Consider the following 27817-nt stretch of genomic DNA (forward strand, 5'->3'; position numbering starts at 1 on the left):
GAAAACAGCGTCTCCTCCGTCTCCCCCAACTACTTCATCTGCCTCCTTCAACTTCTTATGGCCTCTTCTGTCTTTGTGTTTCATTCAGGAGCATTCAAAGCCATCTCTCCGTCTGCTTTTCCTGGCAAAATATCACTTTGAATGCTAAATAAGACCGTTCCACCTTTAATGGGAGAATAATTATGCTCTCAATCATAGGTGGGATAAGATAGGAGGGACAATAGGAAGGTAATCAAAAGGTGAACGGCAGGATGAATGAAAACCAGCAACAAAGAGGAAAGACGGACATTTTGGAAAATGGCAGAAGCTGTCTGAATTTGTGTGCTCCTGCAAAGAGATGTGTGCAGGAGATAAAGGAGGCAAAAATAACTAGTGATGGAGACTCTCAGGGAAAGGTGGAGAAAAGGAGGTGCATTAAAAAAGATGACAAAATGAAAATAAAGGGAGGCTGAGACAGGAAATGACTGGGACAGGGGAAGTCAGAGCACATTCAGTTTCCATCTCTGTTTATCCATTATCTTAAGTTTTAACTTGGTTTTATTTATTCACACATGACTGTAAAGTAAATGTAAAGAGGACAGGAGGTTGCAACTCCTTCAAATGTCACCAGATGGCAGCATCGAGCCACTGCCTGCTTCTGGCCCGGCAGAGATCATCACTGAGAGCCTCCTGGAGATGTGCTGACACTACGTGGATGATAATGGCACTCATCATAAAGGGATGAAGCGTAAAGAATAGCAATGGCGTTGGAGAAAAGCTTTGCGAACAAACAGCTCGTTGTGTTGGGCTGTAAGCGGTGTGATGAAAGCCTCACAGTGCCCCGCAGCAAATCAAATCCATACTGGACAGAGAGAAGTGAAACTACAGCAGGAGCATGAATCTAGGAGTCTCACTGATGCGCCCGCAATGTCTAATGCAGGAAAAAAGCAGCTTAGCACCATTTTCTTGACTGCAAGAGTTAACTGCTAGTTGATTAATAACAATGTCCGTCTGCCTGCTGATTTATTCAGATAAATAAATAATTCTGATGAGTAAAAGTATGAAAGCTGTTTCCCTCTTGAGCTTCCTGGTGCTGTAATCAAACTGAATGAAACTGAATGCTTTGATGATTAATTGAGGCCTCTATAAACCTTTGTGTTATGTTTAGCCTGTGTGAATGCACCAATCCTGTCATTTATTTTAGCACATATACAGTGAAATCTGTGAAATCTTCGTGGTTCAAACATGCTCTTCTCGCAGCCTGCGTGCCCTACTAACCTCAAGCCTCTTCACTGTGTGTATGTGTGTGCCCAGCTGCGCATGTGTGCACTCACTCCCTTATTTGTGTTTCGTGTGTGTACATGCATAGCGTGTGCCCTTGATGTCCCTCTGTGTCTGAACCGTTGAGTGTTTCCATGCATGAGTACATCTGCGAGAGAACCTCTCGTCTTTATCTCCACCCACACGCGCCAACTGGCAGAGTCTCCGTGGACCACACACACACACGTACACAATAGACATGATAATTACATGTGAAGCGTTGCCCCGTGCCTTACAGATGATTAAAATGGTATCGTAAGTTGCTGTGTGGGTATTTTCAAGGTCAGATACACAGTGTAATTTGAAGGATTTAACCTGTGAAGCCCAGTGGATGCTGAATATGTCAGGACTGATTGGCTCACACTTAAAGGATTTTGATATAAAAGTGGAAAAACCAAATGTTTCCCATTACTTCAAATGTAGCCCTGCATGACTCATTGGACATGTGCACTCTGCAAAGAAAAGCAAAAAAAAAAAAAAAAAAAAAAGGGGGGTGAAAAAAACTTTCTCCTCCTTCAGCAGCTATACTGTAGAGCCGCGTTACTTCCCATCACTCTAATACTGCTTATTATTTGACTCACTTGTGCCACAGGGATCATTAAACTTACATCGAGTCCAATACGCTCGAGGCGCTCTGTGAATTTTCTGGGTGCAACTTTAAATGTAGAACTTCTTTCTTTTAAGTCGAATCCAGGTCAGATGAAGATATTGGCAGGAGCAACTCGAGTCATCTATCTTCAGTATTCTCCCCCCTAGTGAAACTTGGCTGTGTGGGAATGTGGTGTGTGTGTGTGTGTGTGTGTGTGTGTGTGTGTGTGTGTGTGTGGGTGTGTGTGGGTGTGTGTGTGTGTGTGTGAGTGTGTGTGTGGGGGCGCGCGCCTCCCTGGTTGGAATTGGCTCCAGTCACCTATTTGATGTAGAAGGTCACCAGCTAGATGTCCGCCGTGTCTGCCAATTCACTTTCCCTCCCCCTCTCTCCGTGTCTACCTGCGCAGGTTTTATGGAAAAAGTACATACAAATAGATGGCAAGTATCACTGCAAATGTGTAAGTATTTGCACGTGTTTCTAACCACATACATGTGTTTTTACAGTATATGTGCACAAGCTTGTACTGTATGAACTGTATGTGAATGCACTCTGTGCCGTCTCTTTTACCCACATGGTTGCGACTGCAGTACGTGGTCTGAGTAGTCTGGGCACTTGAGACCTGACGCTCATTTCATTTACTCCTAAGAGTCTCTTGCATTATTGACTGAGCGACAGTACTTAGTCACAGGTTGTGGGTTGTGTATGTGATCACTACAGCCACACATCCTGGAACACTCCAAAGCAGTGGTCAGAAGTGCCTTCACAGCCCTGTCACATGAACTCACAGACACCTTTGACAAGTTCAACCTCAGAAAACCAAGGCTGCAGCTGTTCTTTATACTGCCTCTTAATAAAGCCTCCAGCATTTAGGTTACAGTCAAATATTTGCTGGCTCGGCTTATTAAATGACTTCAAGCGCTCTTTTTGTGAAAGAGCAAATTTTATGGAGATATGGTGCAGTTATTGACGAGTGCAGCTGTAGAACAAGCCACAATCAATGTCCATATCCCCTACAGTTAGGCTGGATCAATCCATGGAGCAGATGAAGATCACTTTCAGAAATGGTGGCGCATCCAGCGGGGCACAGTGAGGATGCTGGGGGTCGGATGAGAGGGATTCAGGGGGCACATGGCCGAATGGGGACTCTGGGACATGACAGAGGCTATCCATATATCTAAGAGCTGTTTTCAGGGGAAGATTTCTAGATGTAACTTTAGCTGTGAAAATCCTAAATACCATGAATAATGAAGCTATATTAAGTATCTTGGGCCTAATGCTGAGTCTAAAAGGGCGCCTGCGGGGAAAATACGTGCGTTTATACGGAGTCCGTCAGTTAAAGTGGCCAGATCACATTAAGATAAGCCTGATTATCTCAGATGAAAGAGTTTGCTTTCACGAGTTGCTTTTCATTTGAAACAAGTGCAACTCCTCCTCCCCACTGGCAAATCCATTCCCGCCTGCTTTTAAGCAAGATTAAACCGCATCTGATTCAACGTTCTCCAAGTGCATCGATATCACAGCGGCGCCTGTGCGTAAAAATTAAAAGCTGGCTAATATATTTATTAGCACGTCTGTCTGTCGGGCGTGGCTGGCTTGTCTGCCGAGGGGGGGAGCCGCAGCCGTAGTCTGCTCCGGGGCTGCTGGATGCTCCGTGATGGATGAGGAGTGACAGATCGGGGTTAGCCGCCAGGGGAGTCCATTTTCTTCCAGCGCACAGTCTTCCCGAGGAGAAAGCGGAGGAGGTGAGACACTGGACGAGGAGGAGGAAGGGACGAGAAACAGACCTATTTCCACCCCTCCTTCTTCCCCTCTCTCTGCCCCCCTCTCTCCTCTCTCTACTCCTGTGCATCACAACCTAGTGGGCTTTACCCGGACTGCACCGCATTGACGCTGCTGCCAGCCGACCCAGCCCACCAAACTAACGCACTGACACGGGAGGAGGCAGAGATTCGCTCTTTTTGGATGCTGTTGCCCACAGCTGGAAACTGGAGGCTCTGCGGATTGCGTGCGTGGATATGCAGCATTTCCCTCTCCCCCACTCTTTGCCTCTTCCCCAGTGGATCCGGACCCTGACTCGCTGTCCTGCTCGGTAATGTCAAGACTTTGGAAGCGGGAGTGACTCGCGGAGGAGGCGGCGATTTGGAGATTGCTGCAGAGCGCACGACAAGAAATTGGGATATAACTTCCAAGTTTGCACAGCTCCCATCACCGATGTGGCTGTGCACTTGAAGCCGTGAGCTCCCCCCCCTGCGCTGCGTCCAACATGGGTGTTGACTAAATGGAACAGTGTCCCCGCGCTGCCACGGAGGTATGAGGATGCACTTGTGAGGATTAAAACCGCGCTCAAGAATTTCTGGACCATGCAGATTGTGCCGCCTAGGACGTTATTTGTGTTATTAGCCCATGCACATGTATTACTATCTCTAAGAAATAATGGAGAAGTGCGAACTAAAGAGGACAGCAACACCAGCGCATACTCTGCCAGGACTTTCCACGGCTTACTCCGTGAGAATCATCAAAATAAAGCCAGGGACCATGCGCTCTCGCCGGGGTACGCCACAGGTGCGTCCTCGGCGGAACTGCAGGCGCAGCGGGCAACTATCAGAGGGACCCTTAACTCCACTCACCCCTGGAAAAGGGTAATTGCAGAAGAAACGTGGCGAATTGGACACAACAAGCGCGACTCCAGCAGGACTGTGACACCCATGGAGGATCCCAACGCCGTCTCACATTGGGGCCCGGCGCGCCACCATAATAAGCGGATAAAGTTGAATGGCGGTCTTAGTAGTACGGGGACGCCAGCAGGTGGACACCACAATGCGGCTAAGCCCTCTTCAATGGGCCGGGGAGACGGAGGAGGGGGACCCGAGGAGGGCGACAGGCACAAGAGAGGCACAAAAGACGAGCAGAAGAAAGCGTCGAGGAGGGGGAGAAACCGGCTGAACAAAAGCTCAGCGGCTCTGGCTCAGCCTCACGAGTCGCCGTGGGAACCCATCCCCAAGCCGGTGGCCCTCACCTCCACCGACCTGCCCTTTGACCTCTTCACCAGGAGGACCGAGTTCTTCACTTTCAGGGAGGAGAACCCCTGGGACGCCACGCCGATCACGCCTCCCAGCTCGCAGGATTTCGGGGACGAGATCAAGAACCCCTTTTACCCGGTCACAAGCGAGACTTACGGCGCTTACGCGATCACGTGCGTCTCTGGGGTCATCTTCCTGGTGGGGATCGCGGGCAACATCGCCATCCTGTGCATCGTGTGCCAGAACTACTACATGAAGAGCATCTCCAACTCGCTGCTGGCCAACTTGGCCGTCTGGGATTTCGTGCTCATCTTCTTCTGCCTGCCCATGGTGGTCTTTCACGAACTGACAAAGTCCTGGCTGCTGGGCGAATTCACCTGCAAAGTGGTGCCCTACGTGGAGGTAAATTTATTCGGCTCTGTCTTGTATTTTTATCCCGCTCTCAATGTGTCAGGCACAATTAGTTGCGATTGTAGTGGAGTTTTGCAGCCTACAGGCAGTATCACTCTCTGCAGAGATGACAGATGGTAAATGGGGCTCATCCAGTGTCATTTACATATCACCCAACCTTGTCTGAATATGATCACACCTCCATAGTGACAACAGACATAATCTGTTGGACTTTGGGGCGTGAAAATGAAGTTTCACACCCCCCTCTCCAGAATAAATAGACCTAAAGAGGCGAGTTTCAGTTTTTAAGCCCTGACTGGCTGTAAAGTGCTCAGGCAGGGCTATAGGATGTCACTTCAGCCAATAACAAGGAGGCTCTGTTTGTCACTTGCACACCTGCTACTGGAGCGAGAGGGAGCCTCACCTAGCCCTCAAGGCATGGAGACAAGACACAAACACAAACACACACACACACACACACACACACACACACACACACACACAAATACACACCAGGATGTAAGATAATCGCTCTCTATCTCCCATTCAGTCTGACTGACACATAACACGCTTCCCTCTGTTGCTGTCAGGATACATACAGCTGATAAAACACGTTACAGGTGATCTGTATTCCTGCCCATACACACACACACACATGCACACACACACTCAGTCGCCTTGCTTTTCTGTTTGTCTACCTCTGTTCATGTGCAGTGGATGGATGCTAGACAGGTTGTTGACACCATGCTGATACCTTCCCTTTGTGTGCCAACTGCAATTACACCAGTGTCGGATTCACCCGCAAGGTGGATGTCTTTTGTATGAAACAGGGGTTTCCAGCTCAGGGGTCTTAAGCTTCTTCTGAATGGCCATTGTCACCACCTGGCTTAAGGAAGGACAAAGAGGGGAGAGAGCACACATGTTTTTAAAGGCATATCCTGACCCAAACACATCACAGTTTTTTACCAAACTGGTAGCAGTGGACTTAAGGTTGATGCCCGAGGCGCGTGAGTAAAGAGAGATGCAGCAAAGACGGACCCTCTTCTGACTCAGTTCCACTCTGACTCCACCCCTCCGGTGCCTGCAGACAGCGAGGGCTGTCACACCATGAAGTGATAATATGATCAGGTGAACAGTGTGTTATTATCCTCCCATTTGCCCTCATGAATGACAATCAAGGATTCCCATACCCGAGAGGACGTTTTTAGACATCTGATTACAGATTTGAGGACCAGCTTCTGGAGCTGCGTCATGTGAGTTTACAGCGTCAAAGAGACTTTAATGAGTCTCTTGCCTTTTGAAAGGCAGCTGCTCTGTGTAGCCTCTCAGCTAAAGAATGGTGCCATGAATAGTCTGATGAAGTCAGATCCTATTCATCTAAAACTGCAGTCCAGTTTGAGCAGATCCGGGTTGCATGTGCATGCATTTATTTGCATCAGACCATATGATTCCAGATTACTTAACAGGTGGAGATCGCTTGCATCATCTCTTCTCTGCTATCTCGCTTGCCAGCCTTTGTCCTCACTGACCACATAGTGTAATATATGTACAGTATCTCATTTCATTTGCAAGCGCCCTGTGAGTGCATGTGGTATTAATTATGGGGGATCAGAGGGAGACAGAGCCCCTCCCCTGTGTTATTGCATATGAGCTGCCCAAGAACCACGGGATGTTGTTTAATGACTTTAGTAACGCTCTTACATACGTGCATAGGCCAAATGGCTATTCTGAATGCAGAGTGTGTGGTGTGTGTGTGTGTGTGTGTGAGAGTGAGTGATATTCACTTGTCTCTGTGCATTTATTATTGCATGTGAATATGCTTTTTATAGTGCATATCTATCAGGACATGTGTATTTGGGCCTCCACTGCGCAGCAGTCCCCTCAATGGGTGTGTGTGTGTATGTGTCAAAACAGGCCGTGAGTAATTCAGCCTGGGGCCCACTCTCTCCCTGTGGAACATTCAGTGAAACACACACACATACACACACACACACACACACACAGAGATTCACACTATGGAGTGACTTTATTCTTCACTTAACCCAAATGCAGTCACAGGGGATATCAGCATTTGGCCTGAAATAAAGACACACATACTCAGCCACACATGCTTGGATCCACACACAGCTCTCAAACATATGGGCACGTTCACGCAAACATGAAACCCAACTTCACGTGTGCATGCATGCATAATCAGAGGGTGGTATAGATAATGTAGCACAGTCCCCTGAGCGAGGAGCCTCCCATGGTGCCGCCTTCAGTAAACCGTGTTTCATCCAGTGTTTAGTAGAGCGTGGAATTTTTCCAAACCTCAAAGAGAAAGCAATTTTGGGTGTGAGATGTGAGAAAACGCGGCAGGAAAATTGCAAGAATGCTGCACAAAATAAAGATGTGGGTTACAGCCAGCCTGCATTGTTTCAGACACGCTCCCGTTTCATGCTGCTGTCGCTGCAGACGACCGCTCTGGGTCTCTGCACTGAGCAGCAAATTCAGGCAAAACTAATGGGCGGTAATTGGGCGTTTGCACCTGGAAGTTGATTAGGATAAGACTTGAAAGCAGGGTAAAATAACAAATAAGCAGTGCAGTGAGCATTTTATAAGCCGGTGGGGGATGAGTCATTTGTCAAGGTTCATTCAGAACTATGCTGCTGTAACGCAGTGATTAAAAAAAAACTTTTTGTCTCATTACCCCTAAATAAAGAGATGCTTACAAATATCAAAGTATCTTAAAAGGACAGAATCAAAACAGTAATATGAACTGAGTGTCTTTTTCATGCAGCCTTGCATTTTATTGGGGGATATCGATTGTTTGGCAGTTGCTCACAAGTGTGATTATGATAGTGAGACAGACACCGCATGTCTTTTTGTTGAATATTAAGATCTGGAAAACACCTAAAATTTGTACATAATGTGTAGATGTAAGTTCCAACGTGTTTAGGCTATATGTAGGCCTACTATATGATGCAATATGTAGATTTAAATGGGGATGATCATTTTGTCAGATTTGTAAAATCTTATCATGCATGTGTCACATGCAACAGCCTAATGATCAGTCCCAGTGGTAGACGGAAATGGCTGCATTCACGCCTCCTTTTTAAACCTGATTTAGAGCTAATAGCCGGTGAATCTGGCAACTCTCTAAGGACTCATTCCTCCCTTTGTGGTTCACTAACAGACCCGCTACATCACTGTTACCATATGCTGTAGTTTGGCCCATAATGGCTTTTACTGATGCATGTGCAAAAACATGTTTTCTAATTTTAAAATATAATCTGCTGATAATACATGTCGCCGTATATGTCATCACATACGTCTGTCATTGAGTCCTTATTGGCTGCAAGAATGTGCTGAAGCTCCAAGTAACATTTCACTCAATTCCCTCTTTTGCACTGTTCTTCTCTGTGATATTTTGCTCTCAACTGCGTGGTGAATCCTTTAGTTTTTGCGCCTCATCTCCGCATCTGGCTTCTACTGTGCTGCACAATACCCTGTAGTCAGTAAATGTGGGCTGTCTTTGCTATGGTACAGTGGGCTTTGGCAGGCACAGCCAGAGAGAGAAACAGACTATTGATGGCGAGCAAGCGAGAGGCAGAGGGAAGTGAGAGAGCGATGGATTGGGAAAGAGGGAGAGAGGGCCAGAGGTAGACCCATGCATTGTTCTGAAATTGGCGGTAATGGCGGGACATACATCAGCTTGACACGTTCACATTAACTGTTCCAACTCACACATGCACAGGCGCATTTTCAAGCACCTAAATCAGACTTACGAATTCGGTTTCTTGGCACAGCCGTGCGATGCACAAGAATATGTGGCCATTACACAGGACCAGGAGGGCCCACGTCCAAACACCTTTCCTTGGAGACTTCCTCCACCTTCTTACATCCAGAAAGCCAATGATTTTCATCCATCTCCATGTCTATCTTTCTATCTATCCTGCACACACACACACACACACACACACACACACACAAAGTCAGTAGGGTGTGCTGCTCCTCCAGATGGGTGGGATGGCCCTCTCTCCACTGATCACTGCCCACGGCTGTTCTCCCTCTCTCTACCTCTCTCTCCCTCTCTCTCTCTGCATCAGCTATCTGTGATTAGAAACAAGCCTCAGGGGGGGAAGACACACTCACACTCACACACACACAAACACACACACATACAGTATGAAAGCATTTGGTCACACACACACTTGTGCCTATATACTGAATGCACATACAGTTGCAGGAGACACAGTAGCAACACATAAACATAAGAACACACACACACACACACCCGAGCTCCTGCCCTCTCTGTTTCTCAGCCCTGTCTATTAGGCACGTGAATGATGCTTAATTGGAAGATATGTAAATTATTCAGGGTATATAATTAGTGGCTCTACATAATGCATGATGGTGAGTCCACTCAGTCAGCTTTTGTCCATGGATGACTAGATATTGTGTTTTGTATGATGAGACAAGACCACACAACGGCACGAAGCACAGATTAGGCTTGCTGTTGGATGCAATTAGCCAAATTGATAATTATCCATGTAAAAAAATGAAATATTCATTGGATTGCTGACACTATGAATGTTGGTGGAAACAGTGGATCAATTTCAGATCAGCATGGAACAGGCCAGCGTGGAGCCAGCCTTCATAGAACAGAGAATATTGCATTTTGTATGTCCTCCAACACAACACTCTTAGACGGGGATCAATGATCTGGAGCTGGGCTCTTCCAGTAGCGACTGCACATTGAGAGCAGAATATTTTTTTTAATGTCCAGGGGAAATCTGCCACAGGCCAGGATATGATTCAATGAACGAGAAATTTATTGCATGGAAACCGCCTCAGACACACTGTAAAAGGCAGAAAGCGACAGCATAGACTGCAATACTGTATTGGACTGTTGCTACAGATGTAATTGAAGAAAAGAAAGCAGCAAGAAAGATGAAGATTTGTGAGTGCTCGTCCTACTTTTTCATGGATTCTATGGATCTCTGTTCTGGCTGGTAGAGACTGTTCCTTTTGTTCATAGAATAGAATAGAATAGAAAAGGCTGAAAGTTCATTCAATAGACAATCTTAGCACAAGGTCCCTTCTGGAGCGTTCGATCCCATTAATCTCCTTCAGATGGTAGCCTGGCAACCTCACGGTGACGACAAGACCCCAGGAAGTTAATGCACCCGGCCAAGAACGGTCTGCCACATAACCCCCGTTAAAACCACAACTTGGTGGGGTTTTTGTACAAATTAAGCAGAGCGTGTTAATTGGTGAGCGTAAGAGGTTCTAGTTCTAATGTTGTTTCCTTTGGACAGAACCAAGCTAACTTCTTCCCTCTGTTTTCAGTCTTTGTGCTAAGCTAAGCTAACTAGCTGCAGCATTGATATTCAAACTCAAGAAAGTGAGCAAGGTATTTCAAAAAAATGTCGAACCGATGTGATGCGATGTGATTGAAAGCTTGGAACCTTGGAAAAAGTGGCTTTACAAAACAGTTCTTGACACTTTGTGTTTTGGAAGCTTTCAGCAACAACCCATGGTCGTCACAAGATCAGAATTCCCTACTTAAGTCCCTTGATACCTTAATATCTCCATGATAGATCTCCATTATAGTTGTATGCTCTAACATCATCAGCGAAGAATCTTTATCAGCCCACAAGGCTGAATTTAGCTGTCTGTCTGCCATAATCACACACACACACACACACACACACACACACACACACACACAGTATATATGCACCATCCACACCTACAGTGAAATAAAACTTTAAGGTGTTCTGCATAAATGTGGACGTGCGTAGTCACACATATGCATAACTGGGCCTGCATGCTCACATGCCTCAGTTTTCTGTCTCCCAGACGCACAGCCCAGCTGTCAGACGGATGGTGGCTGTCAGTAGCAGGGTCTCTCTGGTTAGAGTTATGGTCTGCTGCAGCCCGCACTGGGTCACGCACTCAGCCTGGAAAAGGGACTGCAGCTGGAGTAACCCTTTGTCTCCCTGGCTCATTACTATAAGACAGTGTGTGTGTGTGTTGTTGTTGTTATGTCTCCACATTAGCCCATTCATCACCTGATAACACCCATTACCCCTGACAGTGGCTGCAGTCACAATATGGCTGCACAGGCTCCACCAGTTCTTGTTAAGACCCAATTAATAACACAAGGCCTTTGTGCCACCAGCTTGCAGGACCTTTAATCAGGAAGTTAATGGGCCGTTATTAAAAACAGCACCAGGGGAAAATGTCTTTCTCACCTGCTGCGCAAATAGACGGCCAGAACCTGAAAAACATGTGTTGAGGATGAAAGGCCTTTTAATGTCCTCTTTTTTTTTGAGTCCTATCTTATCTCAGCATGTAGACAGGAGGAAAACATTAGCCTGGCTCTGCCCAAAACACTTTACGGTTTTACGAGGGACTATGTGACAGACTATTTCTCAACTGGGCACCTAAGACCCCATAAAACCGCCACATTACTCTGAAATATAGTCAGTTAACTGAATACAAACAACATGTCAATTTTGGTAATGAGTAATGTAATCTGAATATATTTGGATTACTTCAAAATCAAGCATGAGCTCCACAAATATTCTTTTTTTCTCTTTAAATCATCTTCAATGCAGACTCAGCACCATTCACCATGAATGAGTTGACAATAAGAGATAATCAGTGCCAGATACGGTTGAGATTGTAACTACAATCTGATTTCAAATGTAATCTGGGCTCTCACACACTTTATAGTTACTCATTTTTTGTAATCTGATTCCATACCCCAATTACATCTAATGCATTACTGTCCAACCCTGAAAATCCCAATTCAAAAACGAGGTATAGCATGCTAATGAATCACCTCATGCTAAGCTGAGCTAACTGGCTGTGCTGTAGCTTTTTATTTAGCATACAGCAACAAAAGTGGTATCTCACTTCTCATCTAACTAAAGAAAGCAAATAGGTGTATTTCCCAATTGTCAAATGACTGTTTTAAAGGGAGTTCACGGCGTAGAAACACAACAAAAGCAACAGTCATCTTGCTCAAATAGGCACTGCTGTGTTAAAAAAAGTAGGAAGATTTAAACGATAGTATTTTAGGAGCACCATTTCCAGCCCCGAGGCGAGCAGGCCTATCGTCCTGCCAGCAGCTAAACTGAACATGACAGGGTCAACGCTGCTCTTCTGGAAGAAATGCTGTATTAACATTATTAATCATTCCGAAGATGTCGTGGCTTATTTCTCCCTTCCTGTCACTTTGGACTCTCTCCAACCCACTGATGCGTCCGCCTGCTATTGTCTCCTGTCCACTCTCTCATTTCTGCTCTTTCTCTCATCCCACTCTGTCTCCCTTTTCCATTCTTCTGCCCCTGATTCTCAGTCTCTCATTTGCATAACCCCCTTCCACAAACACACACAGCTTCATCACCCCACCAGGCCTGACTCTTGGACTCTCTCTCTCTCGTCTCCTCTCCCGTACAAAGCTATGCTTGTTCGTCCTGCCCTTGCTCTCCGCCCTGACACGCTGATCAAAGCTGGGTTTCCTGGTCCTCCATGACAGCCTTTAAAGCCGTTCCAGCCCTGTTGTTCCAGCCATGAAATATTCAGCATGTGCATGCACCTGTCCTTGTGTACTGGATGGGCATTTGTGTACGTGCGTGTTCGCTTAAAGTCACCACATGTGGGAATGAAGGTGTACCTGGTGTGCATGTTGATGAAGAAAGAAGTGGGTCATAAGTAGCTCTAACCATCTACAGGGGCCACTTTAAACTGGTTATGCTGCTGAGATAAGGCCTGAACTAGCAGCTGTCAAAAACACCTCATTGTTCTCCACTGACACACTTAAATATATTCCTACCACGCAGCATTATGGCGTGTAAACTGTGGAGTGGGATGGAGAATTAAATAGCACACAGCAATTTCAATGACTGTTATCTACACTGACGGGTGAGTCAGAGAATGAGGTGAGCAGAGTTGCTGTGTGTCACTATCAGCAACCTGTTGCAGGTATTTTTTTTGTACTTGTATTTTGTTCAAAGTAAGGAGAAGCTGCCAAAATCCTGCTCCAGACTGATCTTTTCATGCATATTACACAAAACATAACATAACATTGTTTTATTAAGATTAGATTTAGACTTGTTTTCTCCCCCTGCTGCCATCAGTTTAAAGGGCCACTCTAAAGTCCATGTGTTGTACATGTTGAAGACAATTTACTTTGTTTACAACGTGTCAGCTAGAGGTAAAAGAAGTGTGTTTAAAGTAATCCCGACATGCATTAATGTAAGCATTAATGCATGATTTGCTCCTCAGTTACAGCACAAGTGATCCAACACACGCTTCAGCTGAGAATTAAGCTGTTTTTTGGACAGTTTTCACAACCTGCCTTCCTGCGCTGCAAGATTTTTGTATACTGTACACTAAAGAAATGCAAATCATGTCCCTGCAACTTTACGTGAGCGTGACTGACTTTTCTGAGCCCTTTATAATTTACCTTTTCTGTTGTTTACACCAGTTAGCGTCACCTGTAGACGCTGAGGGAAACAAGCTTAGCTCGGGTGCTGCGCTGTCTCCTGCGTTTATTTGAGTTTTGCTGCCTGGCTTTCCGAGCGCGGTAATTAACTTGTAAGATGACAACATCTGCCAAGTGCGCTCCAATTCTGACACCTGCCCAAATCACCTGAAGGATTAATCTGTCCAGAGAGTGAGTAAACCACTCACATCAACAGGCTTAAATCTAGTCCAACTTAAATATGCTTAAATACCTAACGACTAATTATTGTTCTGCTGTGGCTACATTTTAAAACAATTACAATTACAGTTCCAAGATTGTGGCGTGACGGCAGGTAATTAACTGCCCAAAACACAGTCGCACTGATTGCAGTTACTGTCCACAGTGCTGGTGCCTTGTCTGCCCCACTTACCCCTCGCTGTTTCATATGCTCGCACTTCATTAGCCTGGTTAGGACGTCCATGTGTGTCACAGAGTCTGCGTGTGTGGTGTGTGTGTGGAGCTGTATTGCTCACGTTGTAGTGTCATAAGTCTGTTTACACAGTCACATTGTTGGGACACATCTTCCTTAAGGGGACAAAATGCAAGTCCACACAACAGAAATCTTTAAATTTTAGATAAGTAGTGGTTATGATTAGGCTAAGTCTCCAGGAAATGAATGCAAGTTTATGTAATGTCCCAAAATGTGTGTGTTCCAGGCCTAGATACACACAGCATCTTGCAGTGTGTGCACATCTATATCTGTCCAGGAAGTATGTGTTTAGAGCACTAAAGCCGTGGCTCACTGGGGCCATCTGGGAAGCTGGCTGTTGTAATTAAATTTGATATGAAGGGAGGAACGGAGGGAGGAAAGGAAGGCGTCGTGTTTAAAGGGGAACAGGGGCTGAGGAGAGTAAAAAAGAGGCGAGATAAGTGAGAGTCGGAGGGAGGAAAGGTAGGCAAGGTGAGACAGGATGGAGGATGGGGAGGATCAGTGGCTGCTCTGGCAGATTTGGTGCTGCAGGCAAAATCAAGGAGGGAACTGGTTCATGTAAGGATAGAAGAGTGCGCGCGCGCGCACACACACACACACAGACACACACACACACACACTCCAGCTGCAGCAGAATGTTTTGCAGGGTGCCCACTCTGCCAAAATGACTGTTAATCCAACAGATGCTTTCACATGCTGGGGAAATTTGTGAGCTCTCGGACAATTTAGATCAAGAAGGCGGAGCCAATGCCAGCCAATTAGCTGTTCCAAAAAGGTTTCCGGTTAAACATCAACGGGAGAACAGCAGAATATGCAGGAAGTTTCTTAACTAGCATGAGTGTCGTTGAACGGGAAGTGTGAAAACACATTTGAATGAATGAGCTTTGAATCCACCTTCTCACTTGCTAGCTGTGTTTGTGTGTGTATGTGTGTATGTGTGTGTGGTCTCACTCTATTTCTGTCTGTGGCTTCTCTCTCACACACACACACACACACACACATATTGAGGGATGCTACACAGCATTAAGAGCAGTTTGCAGCCTTCTTTTGTGCTACTGTCGGCCGTTGGCTTGTAATTACACCCGTGTCAGGCCAATGCCATTACTGTGTGTTCTGCTGTTTATTTATGTTCGTGTGCAAAGGAAGCAAGGGAATCTACATGTTGACTTTCCCGGCAGCCCTTCTTGAAGTTTCTGCAACACATTTTCTACACTGCAGATAATTTTGTCAGTTCTTTGTTGGTCTTTTACTCAGTAAAGAGTGCAAACCTGACAAGCTTGACTACAACTCGCATTGCAAGCAGCTCAGCCCATCTGTCATCTGAAATGATTGTAGAATATCACTAGCGTGAAGCTACTGTAAGCCTAGCTCTGAGGCTTAATTTTCTCTCCAATATTCTCCCCTACAGCCATTTGCTGTTTCATACCCAGATTAAAGATAAAAATAAAATAAATAGCATTCTTGAGGCACCATGATTCAAGCGAGTGAAGCCAGATTCCCGTACATTCAGTGAACGTAACAACTGAAAAGACTTTCATTGTGATGAATGAGATTGTAAGAATTCCTCTGCCTGTTTCCTCAGGTGGCGTCCCTCGGCGTGACCACCTTCACCCTGTGCGCCCTCTGCATCGACCGCTTCCGCGCAGCCACCAATGTCCAGATGTACTACGAGATGATCGAGAACTGCACCTCCACTACTGCTAAGCTAGCTGTCATCTGGATCGGTGCGCTCCTATTGGCCCTCCCAGAGCTCCTCATCAGACAGCTGGTGGCGGAGGACACGGGAATGCCAGACGAGCCTCCTGTTGAACGCTGCATTATCAGGATATCCACCTCACTTCCCGACATGCTCTACGTGCTGGGCCTGACCTATGAGGGTGCTCGGCTGTGGTGGTGCTTCGGCTGCTACTTCTGCCTCCCCACGCTCTTCACCATCGGTTGCTCGTTGGTTACGGCGCGCAAGATCCGGCGCGCGGAGCAGGCCAGCGTGCGCAGCAACAAGAAGCAGATCCGGCTGGAGAGCCAGATGAACTGCACCGTCGTGGCGCTGGCAATCGTCTACGGTGCGTGCGTGGTGCCCGAGAACATCTGCAACATCGTTTCTGCGTACATGGCGGCCGGCGTGCCTGAGCACACCATGTCTGTCCTCCATCTTCTCTCCCAGCTGCTGCTCTTCTGTCGGGCCGCCGTGACGCCGGCGCTGCTGCTTCTCCTGTGCCGCCCGCTGGGCAGGGCCTTCCTGGACTGCTGCTGTTGCTGCTGCTGCTGTAACCACGCGCCCTCCTCGGCCACAGCCAGTGACGATAACGAACACGAGTGCACCACCGAGCTGGAGCTGTCGCCGTTCAGCACCATCCGCAGGGAGCTGAGTAACTACACACCTGCCGGCTCCAACTGCTAAGCTGACATTCCTCATCAGGGATGTAGTTTTCTCTAGCCTGCTGCTGTTCCAGCCTTTGGCTAGTGTTTGTCACGCGTGGCTAGGAGACATTTGCCTTACCTAGTCTAGTCACATTTTTAAATGGATGCATGAATAAAGTTGGACACTGAATAATCACATTCTGCCAGTGTCCTACATCCTCAGCTTTCATTTCTTCCAACAATAATATACATTTACAGTAACTGTATAACCCTCATTTTCCAGGAAAACTAATGAAAAGCAAAATCTTGTGTTCACTCATGCCCTGGGGTGCTCTTAAAACAGGGTCAGTACATATTTTTAGCAATTCTGCCTAAAACCTTTAAAACTTACACACCTCCCTGCTGTAGACCTCGTATGCCTAAATATCTTTGGACAGTTGGCCTCTTAACCTGTCTGATGTCTGGTTCCTCACAAGAGGTTTGAATCAGGTTCACTTCTTGAAAATTACTTTATTCTGAAGCAGAAAAACTTTCCCACAGGCCACGTGCTGTCAGTGACAGGGAAAGGTAATAATATTTACACTGTACAATGTACATAGGGAAATGATTGTGCAGAATATGTCACAATTTGTTCTGGTAAAATGAATAAAATAGTTCCGGATGATAAAGGTATTTGGCCGCCATGAAAAACGTTTATGTATGGGAAACTCTGTACTGTATCTTAACAGGAGAAATAATCAATTCATCACCTTCCAAATGTTTCACCATTAAAATTAATGGACTAATTAATCATAGAGTGCCACCTTGTATAATAACTGAAATACAGCATCCAGCTAAACATATGGGCTGACACTGCCTATAGAAATACAGGACTGAGTTTACAGACGCCATCAGCTGTAAGGTGTTCATACAGCGCTGCGAACACGGGACCGAGGCTAATGATAATTAAACTAGCGCAGGGCGTCTCTGCAGTAATGACAGTTTGCAAGAGGAAAACACAGAGAGTGGACTGGAAAATCCAAATGTACACAAGATTTACACCGTCTGTTGAATAAAATCCAGTTGACTCAAACGTAACTGGGCTGGTCTCAGAGATACATAAACACGGACGTGAGTGGAATTAAAAGGTTTGGAGCGGACTAATTGGGATCTAATCAGCGTTGAATGAAGTGGAATGGAATTGAATTAAACACAGACTCAACTGAATGGAGTGAATATGACTGGAGTGGAAATAATGGAACATAACACCGTGGAATATATTGAAAGGGATGGACCTCGCATGGACCAGACTGAACATAAAGATCTGCACTACACTGTTGTATCATGTTACGCCTTACACTTTGGGCTGTATATATACTGTACACTTTCTTTGGTGCTCTTATGATGAATGCGCTGTAAGCAACAAATCTATCGGTTCAACTTAGAATCACAAGTAATCTAGCTGCACACTATGTTTGTGGTCGAGAAGACAGATTGCAGTTATTTGTGACTGTGGAATACATGAACAAAAAAAATCAATGTGGAGTTTCACAGAGCTGCAGTTTGCACAGACTGCCTAAATGTCTGAATATAAATGCTTTTTTTGTTGAGTGACACCTAAACTACAAGTATAGCACTTTATTTTACAGTACAGTAATTACTCAGTGTTTACTAGGTCACTGGTAAATACTGATAAGTGGAAGCTAGTTACTAGTAATTAGCATTGTACAGACTTCAGTAGTTGCAATAATGAACTGCATAGTTTTTATCGTTACATTGGTAGAGAAATACTGTATAATTACTGGCAGTTAGTTCTATGACATATGACTGCACATAAAGATACATGACAATGACAGCTCCGAAAAAATGACACCAAACTATCTATAATGCCCCCTGGTGGCTGGCTGCAGTATAGGTCTTAAATCCCACCCCCTCCATGTTAAGGGGTGGGACATGGGCCAAACTAAAAAAGTATATGTAAAAAAAAAAAAAAAGGTTGCTGGCATTTTAGGTGGTTCTCATCACGCTGATGCAGTTTGATAAGCTTGGTGTTAATTAGTTATTTGATGATATAAAAAGGGGGTGTAACGTCATGATTGACAGCTAACCCTAACCCACGATTGAGTTGAGCGGGTGTATGGGCTGGACCCTGATCCCGCGGCTCCAATATCTAATCACTGCTGCGCAGACTCTGGCTCCAAAAAATGTCAGCAGGCAGTATCCGTATCCCACATCTGGAAGTGGGAGGAAGTAAAGAGGCATCATCAATCTTTATTTACAGTCATTGATATGAACATGGACATTAATTATCAATCATTTTGCAGGTAATTTGAATTCTTATTACAAAGTGCCATAATGCATTGCATAACTACATTGTAAATACAATGCTGTACTGTAATTACGAGGAAAATTGTATATTTGTACCAATAATCATTGCAAAGTTTATAGTAAATACAAAGTAGCTGTTTCATTTTTGTACTAGTTATTTATTTATGATTGCTGAACTTTAAAATGAAGTGCTACCACAAGTGTGTAAATTAACTCGAAGGCAAGACAACAATTGATTGTTTGCGAAACGCCTCTCCTTGAAAGTGACTGTCCGACCATAACAAGGCAGGTCTGTCAAGCTTCGCATTGCTCCTCGCTCCAAAATGGTGTCGCGGCTGGGCTCAAGCAAGAGTGATACTCGCCATTTAAATAGTGTGGAGGATGGTGTCTTTTTGTCCAGATTTCATCCTAAAAGCCTTTTCTCTTATAATGTTGAAAAACATAGTGTCCTATGTAAGCTAAGCAGCCAAACACAGCTATGTTCCAACAAAATAACAGCAAGATGTTACATTTTTTCTTACCACACTTAGAAAACTAGGCCTAACTAGCTGCGCAACAACAGTGTTATTTATTTGCATGTCTTCTACATGGATCAACTGATGAGAATGCTTATATTTTTGCTAACTACCTGCTATCTTTGTCAGCACATAATCATGTATGCAGCCATCAAGTGCATATTTAAGACCCCTTGTCCCTTGTTTTAAAGTGATTCAGAGCGACAGATTAAAAAGACATCTGGAGACGGCATTTGAACCAACCCACGACGCCAATGTTAGCCAAGTTAGCTCACTAGCTACAGCTAATAAAATCTAGCGACAGTCTGAAAAGTCTCAGTCTGAAATGAAGGATCCATTGTGTCACAGAGAGTGCCGAGTGGTAAATCTGCCTCCGACGTCAGTGAACTGCAGATGTGCTGTGCGAGAATAGCTTGACAGGCGTAGCTACAGTAGCTAAATTAGTTGCTAGTGCCCACTTGCAGTTTCATTACTTGAGTTTCTAAGGAGAACCAATGAAATGTTTTTCAGTGTATAAATTTACAAGTGTAGGCTATTGTACTGTAAATCTGTTTTCTTATCCTACTAATCAGACCTGGGTCAGAACAAAGTCCAAACCACTATTACAATTTATTATAATGCAGGTAATTGAAGTTATACTGATTTCTGACTGAACATTTGGTACATATAGTATTACAGTGGAGGTGTGTAGGGGGCTTCTGCAGATGATCAAAATTACTCTTAAAAGCCTTAGTTTGTTATATTTAATTAAAAAAATCAATTAAGTATTTCTAAGATTAGTGGTGGTGAGCACTGTGATGACCCAGGTGTGATTTCATTGGTATACTGTATATTGCGATGAATCTTTTGCATACGATTCTGCACTGCCAAACACCTTCTCTCTTGTCTGTCTCTTGTGCTCTTGTGGTAGTAGCACACTATCTCTGGGTGTCTCTCTTAGCATGGAGGTCAGTTTGTCCTCAGCTCCATCAATACAGGAAGAAGAAAACGTAAATCACGAAAGGTTTGACAGCATCCCAAGTTCGGAATACACTCATTCACTGTATTGAGAAACTGTGGATAAAGGTTGGGTTTTTTTTCCCGGCCGTGGCTGGAGGCAGCAACCCTTTGGCTGTAATGAACTCAAGTTTATGACCTCCAAGAGATCCAGTGGATGTAGCCTCTGGTTCCCACTGCCTGCACTTCTTCAAGTTAATAGAGGAAATGGGCAGCTGCATAGCAGCACTGCAACACAATGCCCTGCAGCCTGTTTGACAACTCATTTTATTACCACCACTATCAGGGTATTGTAGGGCCAATGTGTAAGCCTGTCCAGGGAGTTTATGCGCCTTTGCACCAGCCCATTTTCTACCATTAAATCACTTCAAGAACTTGGGAAGGAGTTTTTGTATTTAGCTCATTGAGTCCGGATTTCGCGCCTGTTGTTTGATGGGATGCAAGCATGAACTGACCTCCTGAATGATTCTCTTTTTCTGCATATTTCTGGGAGTATAGCTCATTCTAAATGGCTCAGTGTGTAGTAACGTGGTTCAAACTATTGATGAAGTGATTCTTGTAAATCAGTCAGTGAGACGTTTATTCTGAGTTTTGTGAGTATCCTCTTCACTCTGAGCAAGTTGTGTCTGTATTTGATACCTGAAAATGTAAGCACACGACCACTATTGTCTCTAAGTCTAGTCACTGGTTTCTAAATAGCTTTTTATATAGCCAAAAAAACATCCCTTTGTTTATCAAAGAACTTTATCTTGAAAACTGTATATTAAAATCCTAAATGTATGACTACTGTTGACTTGATTTCCTGTTGGTATTAAGGTCATTGGCTGTTCTGCAAAGCTAATTGTGTGACAGGAGGATACCAAAGGAAAGTTGAGTTTTAGTGTGCCATCTTCTTTAATCTTTTAATTGTTTCACTTCTCTGAGAGAAGTCTTTCTAATCCGAAAATCTCCTCCAGCATATTCAAACCAAAGAAATAATCCAGCTGCTTGCCTCCATGCCAATGGGTTGTTGCCATGGAGATAACTGATGTTACATGGGTGCTCCACAATTTAACATAGCTAACAAATGGTCAGCAGAGGCTGTGAGATTCTGGCTTTTATGTCCAAAAACATTGGTTCCTATAATATGAGTTCCTCCCATGACACGTAAATTGACTTTCTTGTATGTGTACAATGAGCAGAGTGCCTCTTTAAGTGTATATTTTGACTCATCAACAAAACATTTGTCAAATGATCTGTGTGTGAAGTTTGACTGGTTGCTGAGAAGTATGACAAAAAAAGACCAAATCCAGTTCTGCAGAGGGGCCAGAAAAAAAAAAAAAAGAATGATGTCTTTGCAGACCGACAGCAGAAGGTTGTTTTCACATTCATCTGCTGAAGAGAAAAAAATTTCTCTGTGCTCTACTTAAATCTGAGTTTGGGGCTTACACCTAACTCGCTTTGGCCCGGACTTTGACCTGACCCCTGGACCATGGTCAAGAACAAAGAGTTTCAGTACTTGGTCCAACGAAAAGAGGTGGTCTAGGTCCTGATCAAACTGAACCATGGTTCTGTTTGGATCCGGTTTGGAAATATTTTTTCGAATGGTTGGACATTCAGACCAATTACAAGATGTTACAACAGGCTGTTGTCAGAACTGGAAAAAGGGAAACTAGGCCATGGTAGCAAATGGGGGAGGGAGGAAATAAGGTCCAACAACATGATATAAAGTCAGTTCTCACGTTTCAGAGAGGATGAGTGAGAGAGGATGAGGATGTTCATTCTTGAATATTGCACTTGAAGTTAGTGCTGTTGGTAGTGATGCTGTAATACTGTTACTACAGGAGCGATGAAATGCAAAGAATCTCTCCATTCATTTCCTCCATTAATTCAAATGGAGACAGAAGGCTGCCTGCCAAATTGACAACACGTCACACGGCCATCTACTAACCAACCAATGTCACATAGGAGATGACGACAGGACGTAGTATGTCATGTAAAGTCACTTGCATAACTGCAATGTGAATGTGAACAAAATCATAATATGACAGCTAGCCTTGAATCTATTGTGGTCCATCATGCAACTTAAACAAGTCTGATGTAGAAGCTTGAACCCTCCCCTGTGCATTCAGCATGCTGAGAATTGTCTTTTCACTTAAGTCGGAAACATCTTGTGTCCTGCAATTACATATTTCTTTTAAAAGGAACCATATTTGCACAGTACGTGTTGACATCTGCAGGATCTCTTGTTCCAGACCGAAGCTGAAAATGATGCATAGTTTCCTCTTAGTTCTGTTCAGGATTCACTCCGCAGTGTTAAAAGTAAACTGACAGGAAGCCACATGGACACAGTTTTGGTGACCTGCCAACGTGTCTCACGTAACCACTGCTATGACCTCACCGGAAGAAATCCAAACTATCCAGAGACGGATGATAAATAATGTCACACTTAACGGCGCTCAGAAGCTTTGTTTATCTTCTCTCGTGGTCTGACCTGGAAGCAGGCGAGAAAACAGATCTCTTGAATACTACAGCCCCCTTTTCTCTGTTTTCTCTGGTCATGTAGCGCTGATTTCAAAAAACATTTGAGTCTTGCCTCTGCTCAGAGAGCCCAGTTTTATGAAAAGACGTTACAAGTTCCCTGCAGAGAAAGAGCGCTTTAAGTGCAGGCTCGAATATGTAAAACAGAATGTGATCACTCTATAATGTATGAAAGGCGTGTGCCGCTTCACAGTGCAGTAAGCGCACAAGCTAAATAACAGGAATTAAAGTGAATTTTTCTTCTGAAACATGGGGAAAAACATTCTAGACTGTGTTCCTCCATAGGAATAAGGCCGAGAGTGTGTCCTCATGTCCTGATTTTCTTAACATCTTCCCGTGTCTCCATTTTTCTTCCTCTTCACATAACAGAGGACCCTTTAAAATATTCATCAGCAATGTATCACTGTGCTGCGTTCTCCCAACACATCCTACACACCCTCTCCCTCTCCCTCTGTTGGCTTTTCTTTGTCTGTTGCATCCAAAGTGTTATACAACGATGACGACAGCGGCCGTCGTCCTGGGTCTGCGTTCGCGATAAGGACGCCGAGCAGAACTGTTTATACCTCCCGTAACAGAATTAGCTGTCGCGTTGGAACACTGAGCAGATGCCAGGAAGCTTCCGCAGCCACCGAAGACGTCTTGCTCGGCCCCCAGGAGGACGCCGCTCACTCCCACCGTTGTGAGGAGGTGGTCGCTTTCATTTTCCCTCCCTTTCTTACTCAAGTCATGACAGAAAAGTGACGGCTGGAGAGACGTGGGAAAAGACGAGAGACGGAAACAGCAGAAGGGAAAAGGAGATCTGAGCGTCTTAGAAATTGTCTCTAAAAACAGCACTTTTTTTTTGTTGTGACTTTAAATGACATTCAGAGGAGCGGCTGCAGAGAAGAGCATCACTCATTCTTACAGATCTGATTCCAATATTTCCAAACACATGCACTACTTGAGGTGAACTTGTCCTCTTTAACAGCCTGAGAGCTTCAGCTGGGCAAACACAAATTATTAAAACGACACATTAAGCACTTATGCCATCAAAGAATTACATTTAAGGTGTAAAATGCATTTGAGAAGTCTCATTTTTAGTCCATTATTCTCAAATCAAATGCTCATTTTGCACTCTGAATCAAATCCTCCAACTATCTGTCATCTATCTCTCAGACCGAACACGAGAAAGCCCAATCATGAAACGTCTAATGAAAACTGAGGAATTGTTCGCTTTGAAATGCGTCACAGTTCAGGCTTTTATCTGTTCTCTCCCCGTCTCCTCCCTCCCGTCACAGAAGAAGCGTGAAGTGTGTGTGTTTGTGCACGCTTGCGTGTTACGGGGCATCTCGTCCCAAAAGAAGGCGATGTGCCACTCATCTTCGTAATTTCCCCAAAACAGCTGGCCTCCTGCCAGTGCGCTCGCTTACGCTCAATCAGCCTCAATCAGCAACATACTCACTAAAGTGTCTGCAGCCACGACTCTGTGCGCGTGTGTGGTTGTGTGTGTAGCTGTTTATCTGCCTTTTCTGTTGTTTCATTATGTGATTGTCTTCAAAAGCCCCCCCGATTTGGCTTCCCGTCGTAGCAAAATCTTTTCATGATCAAACACTGAGAAGTTCTGATCCACTTTTTTCACTGTCACTTTTTAATCTCTCTCATTGTGCTTCTATTTTTGGCCTCTGAAGAACCAGTTCCAGTTACACAACAATGTACAGCAGCGTGGTTGCATTGTTCTCGATGTCGGGACAGATGTGGCACATAGAGATGTCTGATGGATGTCTGATTTCTATGAGAGACCAAACTCTTGTAAATCAACTGTACTGTTTATTGATTCCCTTGTACTTAGATCGCGAAGCAGACAAAACGCAATCTCATTTAAGTGCATTTCCCTCTTTGTTAGCTGGTTTCTGTCTTTCTTGCCGGTGCATACACATCAATCGATTGTTGTCTTATCAACTCGAGTGATGAAACTTGTCATCAGATAAGGTTTAAGTAATGTCAGCTGCTGCCGAGCAGAACAGGGATAAAGAGAGGATAGGGTTACTTCAACGACGTGGCAGGTGGTGACGGCACGTACTTTATCTGTAACTGGACACTTTTCTTCCAGTAAGGAAAACACACAGTTTATTTTTGGCTGTGCAAATCATCTGGTCTGAGTATTCAACCAATCAAGATGTTTATTGAAATTGTTGTTAAATATGTACAAAGATAGACAGCAGATGCCATTTTTTGGGATGAGATTGTTTGTGCAGTTAAAATTAAAGTAAGCAGAGTGATCTTGGATTTGAAACAAAATGTTGGGTATCAGTGTTGCAGTATTTTCTGGTTTTCAGTGTGTCAAAAGGGGGATAAACTGTGGCTGGTGCTAAGAAAAAGCAGACAGAGTATGGAGAGATGGCTACCGCTGTTGCTGACAATGTGTTTATCTACCCAGGTCTCTCAGTGCATATAGTATTTTTGGTTGTACACAACATCAAAACACATCTGAACTGTTTTGTTTTCCCCTAGTCCCATCGAACATCTCTGTATATCGTGTGTAATCCGCTATATGTTTGTTGTTGGACTTTCAATCCGTAGAGAGACAAGCACATAAAGACGATTTTGATGTTGCTGCTCGGAGATTCTTCCTCCCGCTGCAGGTTTTAGTGTTTGTTCAGACACACTCCCACCTTTCCGTTTTTCCCAAGTGTATCTGGGCATTCATTAAAAATAGGAAGTTCCAGCCAAGCAATCTGGCCAGGCGAAGGTTTTTCTGGCTGTGCTTCATGAATGGTTGCTAGGTAACCGGTGAGTTAAGTTACCATCTCTCTAACTTTCTCCTATTTTCCCTTTTCTGTTTCGTATTATAAAAGACCAGCCATTCAGGGACCATGCATTAGTAAGCCATGTTTAAAAGCAACACTAGCTTTTAGAATATGAGGGGTACAAGCTGCCAATCACAGCTGCACTGCTAAGTGGTTATAATATTAAAGCGGCACTAACCAAAACTTTTATATCAACAGAATGAATGAATATGTGCTGTGTTAAAGGGGTTCCTCTCAGTGACAAATCCACAGAAAATCATCAGCCAACTCTGCAGTTTCCCTCAGCTTTATGGAGTTTTAGCATCTTTCAGCTCATTGTTTTGGTTTTCAAAGCCCACAAACGGTCACGTTTTGGTTCACTCTCACTGCTCTCATCACCCTGATTTGCTGTTTTCAGCAAAATAAATCACTAAACCTAGTCTACACTAATTGCCAAGGACCATGTAGCAGACAGACAAAGCTAGCTAGTCAAAATAGTAGAGCTGCAACGACTAATCAATTAATCAATTAGCTGTCCACTATTCAATTAACTGCCAACAATTTTGATAATCGATTAATCAGAATGAGTCATATTCTCTGATTCCAGCTTCTTAAATATGAATATAAATATGATCTTGGGCTTTGGAAAGAACGGTTTTCTCCATTTTCTGACATCTGATAGACCAAACAACTGACCAATTAATCGAGAAAATAATGGACAGATTAATGGACAGTGAAAACAGTTGTTGGTTGCAGCCATGAACATAGTGGAATATTTAGCTGCTAAGGAGTGGGCTATTTCCCTGTGGAGTTGGTGGAGACCAAAACAGAGCCAAAAGGAGACTGATTATTGGATTTTGAATTGTAGGGGGGCAGAAATATGACTTCAGGTTAATGCTTATGTTGCTCTGTTTCTGCTGGACGCATAAATAGTCAACTAGTGAGATCAGATCAGATAAAATAAAATAAGCAGTATTGATCCCACAAGAAAATAGATTGCAATTGCACAGTATACGTAAATATAAAGGATATATACAAGGACATGTTTACAGACAGATAACTGGTGGTGGGTATTGGGGACAGGGACATCAGTGAACTTGCACTGTGTTTGTCACAGACTGTTGCTGAAGGAGCTGCTCAGGGCCTCACAGTCTCATGCAGGGGCTGAGAGGTGTTGTCCACGATTGACGTCAGCTTTTCTAGCATCCTCCTCTCACACTGTGCCTCTATGGAATCCAGAGGGCAGTTGTCAGCTAACATCTACGCCATGACAACCCTTCAAGATCATAAGGTGTCAACCACACGCACACACACACACTCAGCAAAGCACTTGTAGGCCTATATACATTCACTGACAAGCAGATAAAAAGCATGCCAACATGTAGACAGGTAAACACACAGGCCATGTGCATGCACATGGACACACAAACACACAACCAATATTACATTTCGATATTTACTAAGTGAGACTTTCATTTTGAAGATTGCATTATATTGCAAAGATATATTGAGATTGTCCATTGGGAACTGCTCAGTAATATCCCTCACTCCCTATTTCTCTCTTTCTATACCTTCCTGTGTCCTGTCTCCCCATCCATTCATGTCTCCTCTTCTCTGAGCTCCATCGTGCCCTCTCATACATTTTAATGGCAGCAGTTTGATCCGGCCGGTGGAAAAAAAAAAACATTCAAATGCGTCCACTTGTGTTGAATAAATGCATAATTTAGCAACACAAGTCAACTGCTGTTCAGTGTTGTGGAAAAGACGAGATAAATATTTCACTTTCTGTGGGAAGAGTGGAAAGAATGGGATTTACAGTAGTCAGAGATGAGATGCTGAGCTGTTTGTGGCTGCTGACTCTAATAACTGCTTCTGTTTGAATGGTGTCTTGGTCTTTTTAAAAGGCCGGTGTTCAATGGCAGTTCATTATAGGTCCATGCATACAATTCTGACTGGCAGATGCAAGAAAATTGTTTTGAAAAATAGAAATCATATGATGGAATGGTGAATGAAAATTACGCTATTCAGTCAGTAACTGCACCCTCAAGATATCTCCCGATCAGATGCCCAAACCCCTCAAAAAGCTCTATTCAAACCACTTCAA

General features: G+C 44.3%; 1 protein-coding gene across 1 annotated transcript; it reads left to right on the forward strand.

The window, feature by feature from the left end:
- The first annotated feature begins 4248 nt into the window (after positions 1-4248).
- gpr37b (G protein-coupled receptor 37b) lies at positions 4249-16650 on the forward strand. The gene is made up of 2 exons (XM_041964299.1): positions 4249-5310; positions 15832-16650. The coding sequence occupies exons 1-2, from the start codon at positions 4249-4251 to the stop codon at positions 16648-16650; spliced, it is 1881 nt and encodes a 626-aa protein (XP_041820233.1).
- Positions 16651-27817: the final 11167 nt, after the last annotated feature.

Source organism: Chelmon rostratus, chromosome 22 (assembly GCF_017976325.1).
Source record: "Chelmon rostratus isolate fCheRos1 chromosome 22, fCheRos1.pri, whole genome shotgun sequence".
NCBI classification, from domain to species: Eukaryota; Metazoa; Chordata; class Actinopteri; order Chaetodontiformes; family Chaetodontidae; genus Chelmon; species Chelmon rostratus.